Genomic DNA, 15,729 nt, shown 5'->3' on the forward strand with positions numbered 1-15,729 from the left:
TTGGCCTGTATGTGAGAGAATGGGTCTGTGCAGTGAGTGTGCACAGTATAAAAAAATCCTGCCCCATGGGGTGTATCTTGGAAAAAGCAAAACTCTGACTTTGTGTTTAGTTTAAAATAGTGTCTTCTAAGGTAGTTTTTATTGTTTTATTAGTTTTTTGGTATCATTTGCTGGAACAGAAGACTGCTGAAATAAGAGACATGTTTGGTTAATTTCAGGACTAGAAGTAGCTTGAAATTCAGTTCAAAATTGTGGAAATATTAAATTTTGCCAATTTTCCTAAGAATATGTAAGACCCCTCCCCTACACCCTGCAGTCTGTTTTAGGCTTTTTTAATAGATCTGATTCAGTTATCGGGATGCATTAAACCATGACCAATCATTCCTGGTTATATTTTATTATCTATGGAATAGAATAAAACTTCTATTTTTGTGTGATTATGAATTCAAAATGGAAGGCAAGTATAATATAGGAGAGGTCTGGGGATGTGATTGATTAACAGAGGAAATGTTTTAGTGCCAGGAATGTCTACATTGTTACATTGTTTATTTTGCACTCTGTTTAAATTGGTATTTTTTTTAGTTTTGTGTAAAATTGGCCACATTACCAACTTCTGTGCAGTTTATAGGGTAGTTGTAATAGGTGAATTGGGCAGTTTCTTGTGTTCAGTTGATAGAATGGAATGCAAACTAGTGATATAGCTAAGAATTTAGTTGAATGGAGTTATTTTATACTATATTGTACATAACACAAAATACATGCCTTAAATTTGTAATTTTTTCAATATGGTGTGTTAATAAAACATTTCACTTTCCATGGCAGGTATTAACCCAAGATTCAAAGGTTGCTCTCATCCATAAATCATCTGTCAACAATAGTAAACAGATACTGAAGTTCCCTTCACCTTACTTCATATTTGAAGAAAAGGTTAGTAAGGTGTAAACACTGTAAGGGTTCATAAAACTTAGAAATAACCTTGACTCATTTGACTTTTAGTCTATTATTATTATTATTACAATCAAAACTGAGTACTAAACCTACAAGGGTCATACAGCTTTTAATCTGTTGGTGACTGACTTTTGACCCTGTGAATTCCAAAATGTATACATGTTATGCTTAGAGTATTTTGTAATTGATCCAGATGCAAAGTTTGCAATTTTTTATAAATGTTGATTCCATAAAAGATTATCGAGCAAGTATGGCAGCTAGATCTCATTAGTCGATCCAGAATTAAGAGGTGTGACTTGGAGTTGTAACTCAACCACTACAAATTCCTTGAGAGTGGATTTCATTATATGGTTAAAGAATTACGTACATTCTTTATAAATATGTACACTGGACCACTCTGGCTGGGGCTGTCCACACCTGGACAATGCCTGAAGACCCAGGTACTCTAAATTTTGTTCTCCAACTACTGCTGCAAACACTCAATGTTGGTGACTGAATGGAGGTAAATTTGGATGTTTCATCCTGGGCTTGTTAAATCAGTCTGCATGTATTTGGTTCCTAGTACAGTAGGGCTTTGTGGAGGATTACCACTATGAAATGTGAGTTTTGGTATTGTCAGGTAAGTGGAATGATACTTGGTGTACTGGTGATTTGTGGCGAGATACTGTATTTGGTTAGGACTTAGACACAGAAGTCAGTTATGCCCTTTTAGTTCTAAGGTCTTAATCTCCTGTCATCAGTAGGTCATGGGATCTTTTAACACACAGAACATGATTAAGTTTGTTGTTTGTGTGTTAAATGCTGTACAAGCAGGTATTATCTCCAAATTCCAGACAGTGGCTAGCACATCTGTCATTCATTCCCCAGTTAAATTCCTGCAGCAAGATGGGCAGCACTCTTCATCTAGTCTTGCTCTCAGTCTTTTTGAGAAGTTTGCAGAAGATACATGTGATTAACTTGAGCTGTCAGATCCAATTGTGGTTAGTGCCATCAATGTGGCCAAAATCACATTACAATGACTCCCTCCTATCACTGCTCTAACAAATAGTTTGACAGTTGGTGGGTAATGAGGTTTTGCCCCTGTGCAATGTTGGCAGTTTGCTCATTGAGCAAAATACTGCTCTTCAACCACCACATGACCTAACTGTAGCTTTGTGAGCCATAATGACCCCCTCCTCTTGATCTTCTATAACTCACTGCCTCTGTTTTGCAAATCACTCTTTGTATTCCTGTGTGTATAATCTTGAAGTGGGAATGTGAGGTTTACTATCTGCCCTGCTCTGTGGATTCTCTTTATGATCTCTTACTGACATTTGAATTATTAATTTGAATTTTGCTATCTTTTTGCTGTTGTCCTTTCCCTAACACCTCTGCCTATTTTTCTCTACCATTTGCTGCACTATTGTTATGTGGGGTTAAATGATACTGTATGAATTTAGGACTTTACAGGAATGTAAGAATAGTGATATACTAGTAGTTAAAAATTTTTGTTCAACTCTGTCTAAACTCCATAAATATATATAACTAATGTATTAATAACTTCTAATTACACTTAGGTCACACTACACATACATGTACACGTTTATTTATACACACTCATCTGAGTTTTCTTTGATTTTATCTTAATAGTTCTTGGTCTTATTACTTTTTCTTTTATATCCATGGGGAAGTGGAATAAGAATCTTTCCTCCGTAAGCCATGCGTGTTGTAAAAGTCAACTAAAATGCCGGGAGCAATGGGCTAGTAACCCCTTTTCCTGTAAAGATTACTAAAAAGAATAAGAAGAAGAAAATTGTCAAAGTGGGAAGTCTGAATGTGCGTGGATGTTGTGCAAATGATAAGAAAGAGATGATTGTGGATGTTATGAATGAGAAGAAACTGGATGTCCTGGCTTTAAGTGAAACAAAGATGAAGGGGGTGGGAGAGTTTCATTGGAGAGGAATAAATGGGATTAGGTCAGGGGTTTCAAATAGAGTTAGAGCTAAAGAAGGAGTAGCAATAATGTTGAAGGATAAGCTATGGTAGGAAAAGAGGGACTACAAATGTATAAATTCAAGGATTATGTGGAGTAAAATAAAGATTGGATGTGAAAAGTGGGTTATAGTAAGCATGTATGCACCTGGAGAAGAGAGAAGTGTAGAGGAGAGAGAGAGATTCTGGGAACTGTTGAGTGAATGCGTGGGGAGTTTTGAATCAAGTGTGAGAGTAATGGTGGTTGGGGATTTCAATGCTAAAGTAGGTAAAAATGTTATAGATGGAGTAGTAGGTAAATTTGGGATGCCAGGGGTAAATGTAAATGGGGAGCCTTTAATTGAGCTATGTGTAGAAAGAAATTTGGTAATAAGTAATACATATTTTATGAAAAAGAGGATAAATAAATATACAAGGTATGATGTAGCACGTAATGAAAGTAGTTTGTTAGATTATGTATTGGTGGATAAAAGGTTGATGGGTAGGCTCCAGGATGTACATGTTTATAGAGGGGCAACTGATATATCGAATCATTATTTAGTTGTAGCTACAGTTAGAGTAAGAGGTAGATGGGAAAAGAGGAAGGTGGCAACAACAAGTAAGAGGGAGGTGAAAGTGTATAAACTAAGGGAGGAGGAAGTTCGGGTGAGATATAAGCGACTATTGGCAGAAAGGTGGGCTAGTGCAAAGATGAGTAGTGGGGGGGTTGAAGAGGGTTGGAATAGTTTTAAAAATGCAGTATTAGAATGTGGGGCAGAAGTTTGTGGTTATAGGAGGGTGGGGGCAGGAGGAAAGAGGAGTGCTTGGTGGAATGATGAAGTAAAGGGTGTGATAAAAGAGAAAAGGGTAGCTTACGAGAGGTTTTTACAAAGCAGAAGTGTTATAAGAAGAGCAGAGTATATGGAGAGTAAAAGAAAGGTGAAGAGAGTGGTGAGAGAGTGCAAAAGGAGAGCAGATGAAAGAGTGGGAGAGGCACTGTTAAGAAATTTTAATGAAAATAAGAAAAAATTTTGGAGTGAGTTAAACAAGTTAAGAAAGCCTAGGGAAAGTATGGATTTGTCAGTTAAAAACAGAGAAGGGGAGTTAGTAGATGGGGACAGGGAGGTATTAGGTAGATGGCGAGAATATTTTGAGGAACTTTTAAATGTTGAGGAAGAAAGGGAGGCGGTAATTTCATGCACTGGCCAGGGAGGTATACCATCTTTTAGGAGTGAAGAAGAGCAGAATGTAAGTGTGGTGGAGGTACGTGAGGCATTACGTAGAATGAAAGGGGGTAAAGCAGCTGGAACTGATGGGATCATGACAGAAATGTTAAAAGCAGGGGGGGATATAGTGTTGGAGTGGTTGGTACTTTTGTTTAATAAATGTATGAAAGAGGGGAAGGTACCTAGGGATTGGCGGAGAGCATGTATAGTTCCTTTATATAAAGGGAAAGGGGACAAAAGAGATTGTAAAAATTATAGAGGAATAAGTTTACTGAGTATACCAGGAAAAGTATACGGAAGGGTTATAATTGAAAGAATTAGAGGTAAGACAGAATGTAGGATTGCGGATGAGCAGGGAGGCTTCAGAGTGGGTAGGGGATGTGTAGATCAAGTGTTTACATTGAAACATATATGTGAACAGTATTTAGATAAAGGTAGGGAAGTTTTTATTGCATTTATGGATTTAGAAAAGGCATATGATAGAGTGGATAGAGGAGCAATGTGGCAGATGTTGCAAGTATATGGAATAGGTGGTAAGTTACTAAATGCTGTAAAGAGCTTTTATGAGGATAGTGAGGCTCAGGTTAGGGTGTGTAGAAGAGAGGGAGAATACTTCCCGGTAAAAGTAGGTCTTAGACAGGGATGTGTAATGTCACCATGGTTGTTTAATATATTTATAGATGGGGTTGTAAAAGAAGTAAATGCTAGGGTGTTTGGGAGAGGGGTGGGATTAAATTATGGGGAATCAAATTCAAAATGGGAATTGACACAGTTACTTTTTGCTGATGATACTGTGCTTATGGGAGATTCTAAAGATAAATTGCAAAGGTTAGTGGATGAGTTTGAGAATGTGTGTAAAGGTAGAAAGTTGAAAGTGAACATAGAAAAGAGTAAGGTGATGAGGGTATCAAATGATTTAGGTAAAGAAAAATTGGATATCAAATTGGGAAGGAGGAGTATGGAAGAAGTGAATGTTTTCAGATACTTGGGAGTTGACTTGTCGGCGGATGGATTTATGAAGGATGAGGTTAATTATAGAATTGATGAGGGAAAAAAGGTGAGTGGTGCGTTGAGGTATATGTGGAGTCAAAAAACGTTATCTATGGAGGCAAAGAAGGGAATGTATGAAAGTATAGTAGTACCAACACTCTTATATGGATGTGAAGCTTGGGTGGTAAATGCAGCAGCGAGGAGATGGTTGAAGACAGTGGAGATGTCCTGTCTAAGGGCAATGTGTGGTGTAAATATTATGCAGAAAATTCAGAGTGTGGAAATTAGGAGAAGGTGTGGAGTTAATAAAAGCATTAGTCAGGGGGCAGAAGAGGGGTTGTTGAGGTGGTTTGGTCATTTAGAGAGAATGGATCAAAGTAGAATGACATGGAAAGCATATAAATCTATAGGGGAAGGAAGGAGGGGTAGGGGTCGTCCTCGAAAGGGTTGGAAAGAGGGGGTAAAGGAGGTTTTGTGGGCTAGGGGCTTGGACTTCCAGGAAGTGTGCATGAGCGTGTTAGATAGGAGTGAATGGAGACGAATGATACTTGGGACCTGACGATCTGTTGGAGTGTGAGCAGGGTAATATTTAGTGAAGGGATTCAGGGAAACCGGTTATGTTCATATAGTCGGACTTGAGTCCTGGAAATGGGAAGTACAATGCCTGCACTTTAAAGGAGGGGTTTGGGATATTGGCAGTTTGGAGGGATATGTTGTGTATCTTTATACGTATATGCTTCTAAGCTTTTGTATTCTGAGCACCTCTGCTAAAGCAGCGATAATGTGTGAGTGTGGTGAAAGTGTTGAATGATGATGAAAGTATTTTCTTTTTGGGGATTTTCTTTCTTTTTTGGGTCACCCTGCCTCGGTGGGAGACTGCCGACTTGTTGAAAAAAAAAAAAATTAATAACTGATATTTTTTCTAGATTTGTTCTCAAACTGTGTCCTGTAAGCGAATGACAATGGTGACTCCAATTCACCTGATACTGTTTGGATGCAGACGTGTAGAAGCTAAGGAGGGTCTTGTAAGTATGCTCATCGTAATGTACTGTACTTAATATGTCTCACTTCTTTTTTGCTTGGGTAGAATATTATAGAACACTCATCCACCTTTCTAATTTTAGGGGCATACTATAACTTTTGTTGAGTTGGTATTACTACATTGTTTAGAGTGGTTTTTCTGTCCTGTCAGTTTTATTAACTGTTTATTGTTAGCAAAGTAGCACCTATGTTTTTAACAGTGGAATTTGCTTTTGTAAGAAAGTAGCACTGTAGTTCAATAGAGAGGCTGCAACTTAATTTTTTTTTTATTAACACATTGGCCATTTCCCACCAAGGCAGGGTGACCCAAAAAAGAAGAAAGACTTTCATCATCATCATTCACTCAATCACTGTTTTGCCAGAGGTGTGCCTACACAAACGTCAAAAAACTGCAACATCAACATCCCTCCTTCAGAGTGCAGACACTGTACTTCCTACCTCCAGGACTCAAGTCTGGCTTGCCAGTTTCCCTGAATCCCTTCATAAATGTTACTTTGCTCACACTCCAACAGCACGTCAAGTCATAAAAATCACTTGTCTCCACTCGCTCCTATCTAACATGCTCACACACACCAAGCCCTTTGCACACAAAACCTCCTCTACCCCCTCCCTCCAACCTTTCCTAGGCTGACTCCTGCCCTGCCTTCCTTCCACTATAGATTTATGCACTCTCCAAGTCATTCTGTTTCATTCCATCCTCTCTAAATGTTCAAACCACTTCAAGAGTGATGCGTGCTTATTAGTGTTGACTCTCTTGTTTTATCTTTTAAACAGGTTCGTTTGGATGGATGGCTTGAAATAGATTTCCAAGCTGAGCATGCAGCCAAGATCTTAACACTGAGACCATCGTTGGAGAGCCTTGTTGCAAGATCAGTAGTTAACCCTGAGAGTATAACTAAACCCACATATAAAGATGAACAAGTTAGTTGCATTTAAAAATTCAGTACATTTATACTATTTTTTTTCTCAGTGCACCAGCTATATCCCACCAAGGCAGGGTGACCTAAAAAGAAAAATGAAAGGGTTCCTTTTTAAAAACAGTAATTTATTCCAGGCAGGTTATCAGAGCCCGTACACACAATAATCCATTTGAGGCTCTAATATATTTTATTAATATTAAAAAGTGGTAAGAAGCAATAATTTTATTGTACTTGAAATACTATTTCTAAGTGGGTGGAAATTGAAAAATTATTTTTAAATGGCTATACATTTTGTCATTACTTACATTATGAATATTTTTAGGTCATGAACTGCATTCTCCAGTTGTGCTGCATGAATGCAGGCCGCTACAAATTAGAAAAAATTGTTATAGGAGATGTAAGCACACCTTCACCACCAATGAAGAGAATGAGAACAGATGATGGACCAGGTAATAAAATTGTAAATAAGAACTATGGCCCAGCACATTATCTCTTAGCTTCAGTAAAATTTAACTTGAGCAGTGAGCTAGGAAGTATTAAGGGACCCTATCAAATGACAGTTTTTTTTTTTCTCTCTCTCTCAACAAGTCGGCCGTCTCCCACCAAGGCAGGGTGACCCAAAAAGAAAGAAAATCCCTAAAAAGAAAATACTTTCAAATACAGTCTTATAAAATAATAATTTGTATGAATCCTGAAGACTTCTAAAAACTTCAAACATTATTACCAGGAAGTTATTTGTTAAAAAAAAAAAATCATCACTGAACAGTTAAATGTCAAGAGAGTCTTTTAGATGGAGTGAGTGATGGTGAAAGTGTTTTCTTCTTTTTTTGTCACCCTATCTCAGTGTGTTTAAAATATAAAAAAAAATAGTAATAATATACCACATACCTTATAACTCTGTCTTAATTTATTCACTTTACCTTTGATGAATGCTGTGTTATGTCTGTTTTTTGTATAACTAGAGAGACAATAGAAAGGCATGACACCACTGGACAGTATCATATCATGTATCCCAAATTCATTTTTTAGGTTGGGAGGCATCATGCTACTTTTTCTAAGGGCAAACCACCACATGGGTGGGTATAGATAGGAAGGGTGCCTGTCTTGCACTCAGCAGACTCAGGACCAAGCTTCCACCACATCTTGTGCTGAATGACCCAGATGGGTTTAGCATTTAACAGGTATTATTTATCTAAAGGCAAACACACTTTTTTTATTTGGGTTAATAAAAGCTTTCCTCCAGTTTTGCCATTGCTTTTGTAAGCACAGTCAAGCTGTAGCCATTTCATTAACATGCATTATTGTATGGCAGTAGTAAAGGTGTACAATACTTACACAATGAATAAGACACAAGCAACACCTGGGTATTTTTATTCTGAAGATGTTTCACCAAACAGTGGTTTTATCAATAAACACAGAGTTTTATGGAGGCATAGACACTGGAGACAGTAGTAGATGAGGTAATCAGTCCCTTAGCCTAGAAGATTCATCAAGACTATGGTGGGGAGCATCATTATCTAGGCTGATGCACTGATTACCTTGTCTTCTACTCTTTCCAGTTTCTACACCTCTGTATTGAATTGATAAAGCCATTGTTTGTTTAAAACGTCTTAAGACTAAAGATATCCAGGTGTTGCACGTGTCATTATTATTTTTTTTTTTTTCAACAAGTCGGCCGTCTCCCACCGAGGCAGGGTGACCCAAAAAAGAAAGAAAATCCCCAAAAAGAAAATACTTTCATCATCATTCAACACTTTCACCACACTCACACACTATCACTGTTTTTGCAGAGGTGCTCAGAATACAACAGTCTAGAAGCATATACGTATAAAGATACACAACATATCCCTCCAAACTGCCAATATCCCAAACCCCTCCTTTAAAGTGCAGGCATTGTACTTCCCATTTCCAGGACTCAAGTCCGACTATATGAAAATAACTGGTTTCCCTGAATCCCTTCACTAAATATTACCCTGCTCACACTCCAACAGATCGTCAGGTCCCAAGTATCATTCGTCTCCATTCACTCCTATCTAACACACTCACGCACACATTGCCCTTAGACAGGACATCTCCACTGCCTCCAACCGTCTCCTCGTTGCTGCATTTACCACCCAAGCTTCACATCCATATAAGAGTGTTGGTACTACTATACTTTCATACATTCCCTTCTTTGCCTCCATAGATAACGTTTTTTGACTCCACATATACCTCAACACACCACTCACCTTTTTTCCCTCATCAATTCTATGATTAACCTCATCCTTCATAAATCCATCCGCCGACACGTCAACTCCCAAGTATCTGAAAACATTCACTTCTTCCATACTCCTCCTCCCCAATTTGATATCCAATTTTTCTTTATCTAAATCATTTGATACCCTCATCACCTTACTCTTTTCTATGTTCACTTTCAACTTTCTACCTTTACACACATTCCCAAACTCATCCACTAACCTTTCCAATTTTTCTTGAGAATCTCCAATAAGCACAGTATCATCAGCAAAAAGTAATTGTGTCAATTACCATTTTGAATTTGATTCCCCATAATTTAATCCCACCCCTCTCCTGAACTCCCTAGCATTTACTTCTTTTACAACCACATCTATAAATATATTAAACAACCATGGTGACATTACACATCCCTGTCTAAGACCTACTTTTACCGGGAAGTATTCTCCCTCTCTTCTACACACCCTAACCTGAGCCTCACTATCCTCATAAAAACTCTTAACAGCATTTAGTAACTTACCACCTATTCCATATACTTGCAACATCTGCCACATTGCTCCTCTATCCACTCTATCATATGCCTTTTCTAAATCCATAAATGCAATAAAAACTTCCCTATCTTTATCTAAATACTGTTCACATATATGCTTCAATGTAAACACTTGATCTACACATCCCCTACCCACTCTGAAGCCTCCCTGCTCCCGCAATCCTACATTCTGTCTTACCTCTAATTCTTTCAGTTATAACCCTACCGTATACTTTTCCTGCTTGCAGAGGCAAAGGCAATGTTCGCGGCTTTCACTGAGACCCACATAAAGGATCACTTGGACAACGAAATATGGATCCCAGGTTTCAACCTATACACATGTGACAGAGTGAACAGGCAAAAGGGGGGGGGGGGAGGGTTGGCCTGTACATTGCAGAGTCACTTGTTTGCACAGAACTGCTAAATGCCTCAAATGATGTAGTGGAAGTTTTAGCAGTAAAGGTCGAGAACCAAAACCTAGTCATTGTGGTAGTCTACAAGCCTCCGGATGCAACATCCCAGCAATTCCAGGAACAGCTGTTAAAAATTGACCACTGTCTGGAAAATCTTCCAGCTCCTGCACCCAACGTCTTCCTCCTGGGGGATTTCAACTTAAGGCACCTAAAATGGAGGAATATAGCAAATAATATTGTTGCAGTAATAACACCAGGAGGCAGCTCTGATGAAAACTCACACTCACACGAGCTTTTAAATCTCTGCACAAAATTCAATTTAAACCAGCAAATAATAGAGCCTACTAGACTGGAGAATACACTAGACCTCATCTTCACTAACAATGATGATCTGATACGAAATGTCACCATATCAAAAACAATATACTCAGATCACAACATAATTGAGGTTCAGACATGTATGCATGGAGCCCCAGACCGACATAATGAGACTAGTCACGAGGGAGCATTCACCAAATTCAACTTCAATAACAAAAACATAAAGTGGGACCAAGTAAACCAAGTCCTAACCGATATAAGCTGGGAAGATATACTAAGCAACACAGACCCCAACGTATGCCTAGAACAGATTAACTTGGTGGCACTCGATGTATGCACAAGGCTTATTCCTCTAAGAAAAAGAAGGAGTAGATGTAAAATAGAAGAGACAGGCGCTCCCTTTACAGGCAACGGAAAAGAATAACAGAGCGGCTAAAAGAGGTCAATATATCTGAAATGTGTAGGGAGACACTGGTCAGAGAAATAGCAAGCATCGAACTCAAGCTAAAGGAATCTTATAGGAGTCAGGAATCGCGGGAAGAACTAAAAGCCATAAATGAAATCGAAAGAAACCCAAAGTATTTCTTCTCCTATGCCAAATGAAAGTCGAGAACAACATCCAGTATTGGGCCCCTACTTAAACAAGATGGGTCCTACACAGATGACAGCAAGGAAATGAGTGAGCTACTCAAGTCCCAGTATGACTCAGTTTTTAGCAAGCTGCTAACTAGACTGAGAGTCGAAGATCAAAATTAATTTTTTATGAGAGAGCCACAAAATTTGGTTAACAAGCCTATCCGATGTTATCCTGACGCCAAATGACTTCGAACAGGCGATAAATGACATGCCCATGCACTCTGCCCCAGGGCCAGACTCATGGAACTCCGTGTTCATCAAGAACTGCAAGAAGCCCCTATCACGAGCCTTTTCCATCCTATGGAGAGGGAGCATGGACACGGGGGTCATCCCACAGTTACTAAAAACAACAGACATAGCCCCACTCCACAAAGGGGGCAGTAAAGCAACAGCAAAGAACTACAGACCGATAGCACAACATCCCATATCATAAAAATCTTTGAAAGGGTCCTAAGAAGCAAGATCACCACCCATCTAGAAATCCATCAGTTACACAACCCAGGGCAACATGGGTTTAGAACAGGTCGCTCCTGTCTGTCTCAACTATTGGATCACTACGACAAGGTCCTAAATGCACTAGAAGATAAAAAGAATGCAGATGTAATATATACAGACTTTGCAAAAGCCTTCGACAAGTGTGACCATGGCGTAATAGCGCACAAAATGCGTGCTAAAGGAATAACAGGAAAAGTCGGTCGATGGATCTATAATTTCCTCACTAACAGAACACAGAGAGTAGTCGTCAACAGAGTAAAGTCCGAGGCAGCTACGGTGAAAAGCTCTGTTCCACAAGGCACAGTACTCGCTCCCATCTTGTTCCTCATCCTCATATTCGACATAGACAAGGATGTCAGCCACAGCACCGTGTCTTCCTTTGCAGATGACACCCGAATCTGCAGGACAGTGTCTTCCATTGCAGACACTGCAAGGCTCCAGGCGGACATCAACCGAATCTTTCAGTGGGCTGCAGAAAACAATATGAAGTTCAACGATGAGAAATTTCAATTACTCAGATATGGTAAACACGAGGAAATTAAATCTTCATCAGAGTACAAAACAAATTCTGGCCACAAAATAGAGCGAAACACCAACGTCAAAGACCTGGGAGTGATCATGTTGGAGGATCTCACCTTCAAGGACCATAACATTGTATCAATCACATCTGCTAGAAAAATGACAGGATGGATAATGAGAACCTTCAAAACTAGGGAGGCCAAGCCCATGATGACACTCTTCAGGTCACTTGTTCTATCTAGGCTGGAATATTGCTGCACACTAACAGCACCTTTCAAGGCAGGTGAAATTGCTGACCTAGAAAATGTACAGAGAACCTTCAGGGCGCGCATAACGGAGATAAAACACCTCAGGTACTGGGAGGGCTTGAGGTTCCTGAACCTGTATTCCCTGGAACGCAGGCGGGAGAGATACATGATTATATACACCTGGAAAATCCTAGAGGGACTAGTACCGAACATGCACACGAAAATCACTCACTACGAAAGCAAAAGACTTGGCAGACGATGCAACATCCCCCCAATGAAAAGCAGGGGTGTCACTAGCACGTTAAGAGACCATACAATAAGTGTCAGGGGCCCGAGACTGTTCAACTGCCTCCCAGCATACATAAGGGGGATTACCAACAGACCCCTGGCAGTCTTCAAGCTGGCACTGGACAAGCACCTAAAGTCGGTTCGTGACCAGCCGGGCTGTGGCTCGTACGTTGGTTTGCGTGCAGCCAGCAGCAACAGCCTGGTTGATCAGGCTCTGATCCACCAGGAGGCCTGGTCACAGACCGGGCCACGGGGGCGTTGACCCCCCGGAACTCTCTCCAGGTAAACTCCAGGTACTCAGTAAACTTATTCCTCTATAATTTTTACAATCTCTTTTGTCCCCTTTCCCTTTATATAAAGGGACTATACATGGTCTCCGCCAATCCCTAGGTACCTTCCCCTCTTTCATACATTTATTAAACAAAAGTACCAACCACTCCAACACTATATCCCCCCCTGCTTTTAACATTTCTGTCATGATCCCATCAGTTCCAGCTGCTTTACCCCCTTTCATTCTACGTAATGCCTCACGTACCTCCACCACACTTACATTCTGCTCTTCTTCACTCCTAAAAGATGGTATACCTCCCTGGCCAGTGCATGAAATTACTGCCTCCCTTTCTTCCTCAAGATTTAAAAGTTCCTCAAAATATTCTCGCCATCTACCTAATACCTCCCTCTCCCCATCTACTAACTCCCCTACTCTGTTTTTAACTGACAAATCCATACTTTCCCTAGGCTTTCTTAACTTGTTTAACTCCAAAAATTTTTCTTATTTTCATTAAAATTTCTTGACAGTGCCTCTCCCACTCTATCATCTGCTCTCCTTATTGACTGTATTTCACTGGGTCATGTCACACAACTTCAGGTACTCAGTATCCCCATTCCCTGCTGTCCCTGTATAATTCTCATTGCATATTGACAAATAAAACTTGCATTAATTTTTCTCCACAGATGATTCTGGAGATGAGACTGGAGTGTTGAGCGAAGGTCACAGCAACAACAGTGGGTTGGCAAGTGGTGATGTTGAGATGGTAAAAGAAGAAAACCTGGCTCAGACTAACTAAATATTGTTAGGAATAACTAAGACTTCATTAGCACCCAGAAATAAATTCTGGAAACTATCAGTCAGATTTTCCTCAAAATTTAATGAATTTTAAAGTGTTGATAAATACTCCTATCACAGGAGATATGTTTTATACTGGTTCACATCTTGTATAGGTCAAGAACTAAATCTTATTTTTTGTGTGTAAAATTTCATAACATCTAAAAATTATATACTATACTAATATCTCACAATAAATTGCTGAAAATTTGTGTTAAATTTGTTTGTACTTAGAAATTATCATAATTTTATTTGAAAGTGTTGACTATCTCAATTGGCCAAGCATATATACAGACGCCCCCAACTTACGAACATGGTATGTTCCAGAAGGCTGTTTGTATCTTGAATTGTTTGTAAGTTGTTATTTTCCATTTTCCTATTGTTATGATTATTATTGTTATTTTTAATATTATCATTATTATTATTGTTCTCTCTCTCTGTGCCATTGTTCATTGAAAACTTAAAGACAGTACTGTACAGTATCAATAATGTATGGTTCTTAATATGTACTAAAGCATATTTTAATAATAAATACTGTAATAAAAAACTTCTTTAACTAACTTTAACAACACGGCAGTCTGTTCGTATGTCCGAATGTTTGTAACTCAAATGTTCGTAAGTAGGGTAGCATCTGTATAATGTATTGAGTGTTTACTGTATTTTCTAGCAAAACATTTGTTTTATGATGATTTAGTTTACAAATCATTGAAACAAATATTTTTGTTTATAATCTTAGTGGTGTGCAAGCTGTGTAATAAGTGGATAATATTAATGCAGATTTAGTTTAGAAATGGAGCAAGGAGGAGGCTGGAGGCAGTGGAGATGTTGTATTTGAGATCAGTGTCTGGTATGAGTATTAAACAAAGAATAAAGAGTGAAAAAGTTAGAGGACAATGTAATAGTATGAAAGATATAATCCAGATAGTGGAGGAGAGTTTGTCAAGAGGATTTTGGTAATTTGGAAAGAATGGAGCAAATTGGGTTGATGAAGAGAGTATGTAAATCTGGGGTAGATGGAAGGTTTAGCAAACATTCCAGGAATGGTTGGAAGGAGGGTGTCAAGGTCATTAGTGTTAGGGGAGTGGGGACATAAACATCCAGCAGGCATGTGTCATCATGTTAGATTGGTATGTGTGGAGATTTAATGGATTGAGATTTAATGTGCTTGTAGAGTGTGAGCAAGAAAATATCTTTGAAGGGAAATTGGGAAACTGGTTAACCAGCCAGACTTTAGTTCTGGAAATGGAAAACATAGTACTTTCACTCTAAATGTTGGGTGAAGATGTTGCAGTTCAAAGGGTCATTTCAATTGTGATGTCTTTGCATTTCTGGAAATAAAGCTAGAGAATGAGTGATTTACAATGTACACATTTTAATTCTTTGGGTCACCCTGCCTTGGTGGGAAATGGTTGATGTGTTAAAAAGATAATACATTAAGCTAGTATGTATAAAAATTGAAAATAAATCATTCATTATATTATAAATACATTACAGTAGTTTGTTTACCTTTATCAGATGTCCTTTGATATTTTTATTCTGAGGAGTTTATGATACTTTTTATGCTCAAGTGCTACAGTTATATTTTTACAATGAAGTGCTACAATGACATTTTATACTGAGAGGTTAATGACACTTTTTTATACTGGGTCTGCAGTAACATTTGAGTGAAAGGAATAAAAACAGTTTGCCATTAGTGTATACGTACAAACATTTAAATGAACTTGAATTTTTTATACCCTAATTAAAATTTATTTTCCAAGTTTGTTTGAATTCCATAAGATGTATTACTATGTTCTTGGTGTTTACTGTGGTTTGGCCTTTTCTGTTTTTTTTTTCAAATTTTCTTGAGGGCACACTACACTATGGAATTG

General features: G+C 38.6%; 1 protein-coding gene across 1 annotated transcript in view; it reads left to right on the forward strand.

The window, feature by feature from the left end:
• The window catches only part of LOC128699969 (ATP-dependent RNA helicase A protein), a 43,366-nt gene extending 27,749 nt beyond the window's left edge, over nucleotides 1-15,617 (forward strand). The window contains exons 19-23 of the mRNA XM_053792817.2: nucleotides 823-927; nucleotides 6,041-6,139; nucleotides 6,930-7,076; nucleotides 7,398-7,524; nucleotides 13,708-15,617. Of these exons, the coding sequence (XP_053648792.1) occupies nucleotides 823-927; nucleotides 6,041-6,139; nucleotides 6,930-7,076; nucleotides 7,398-7,524; nucleotides 13,708-13,820 (591 nt within the window). The 3' untranslated portion in view covers nucleotides 13,821-15,617. The remainder of the gene's footprint in view (nucleotides 1-822; nucleotides 928-6,040; nucleotides 6,140-6,929; nucleotides 7,077-7,397; nucleotides 7,525-13,707) is intronic.
• The last annotated feature ends 112 nt before the right edge of the window (nucleotides 15,618-15,729 follow it).

The sequence above is a fragment of the Cherax quadricarinatus genome, chromosome 64, assembly GCF_038502225.1.
Source record: "Cherax quadricarinatus isolate ZL_2023a chromosome 64, ASM3850222v1, whole genome shotgun sequence".
NCBI classification, from domain to species: domain Eukaryota; kingdom Metazoa; phylum Arthropoda; class Malacostraca; order Decapoda; family Parastacidae; genus Cherax; species Cherax quadricarinatus.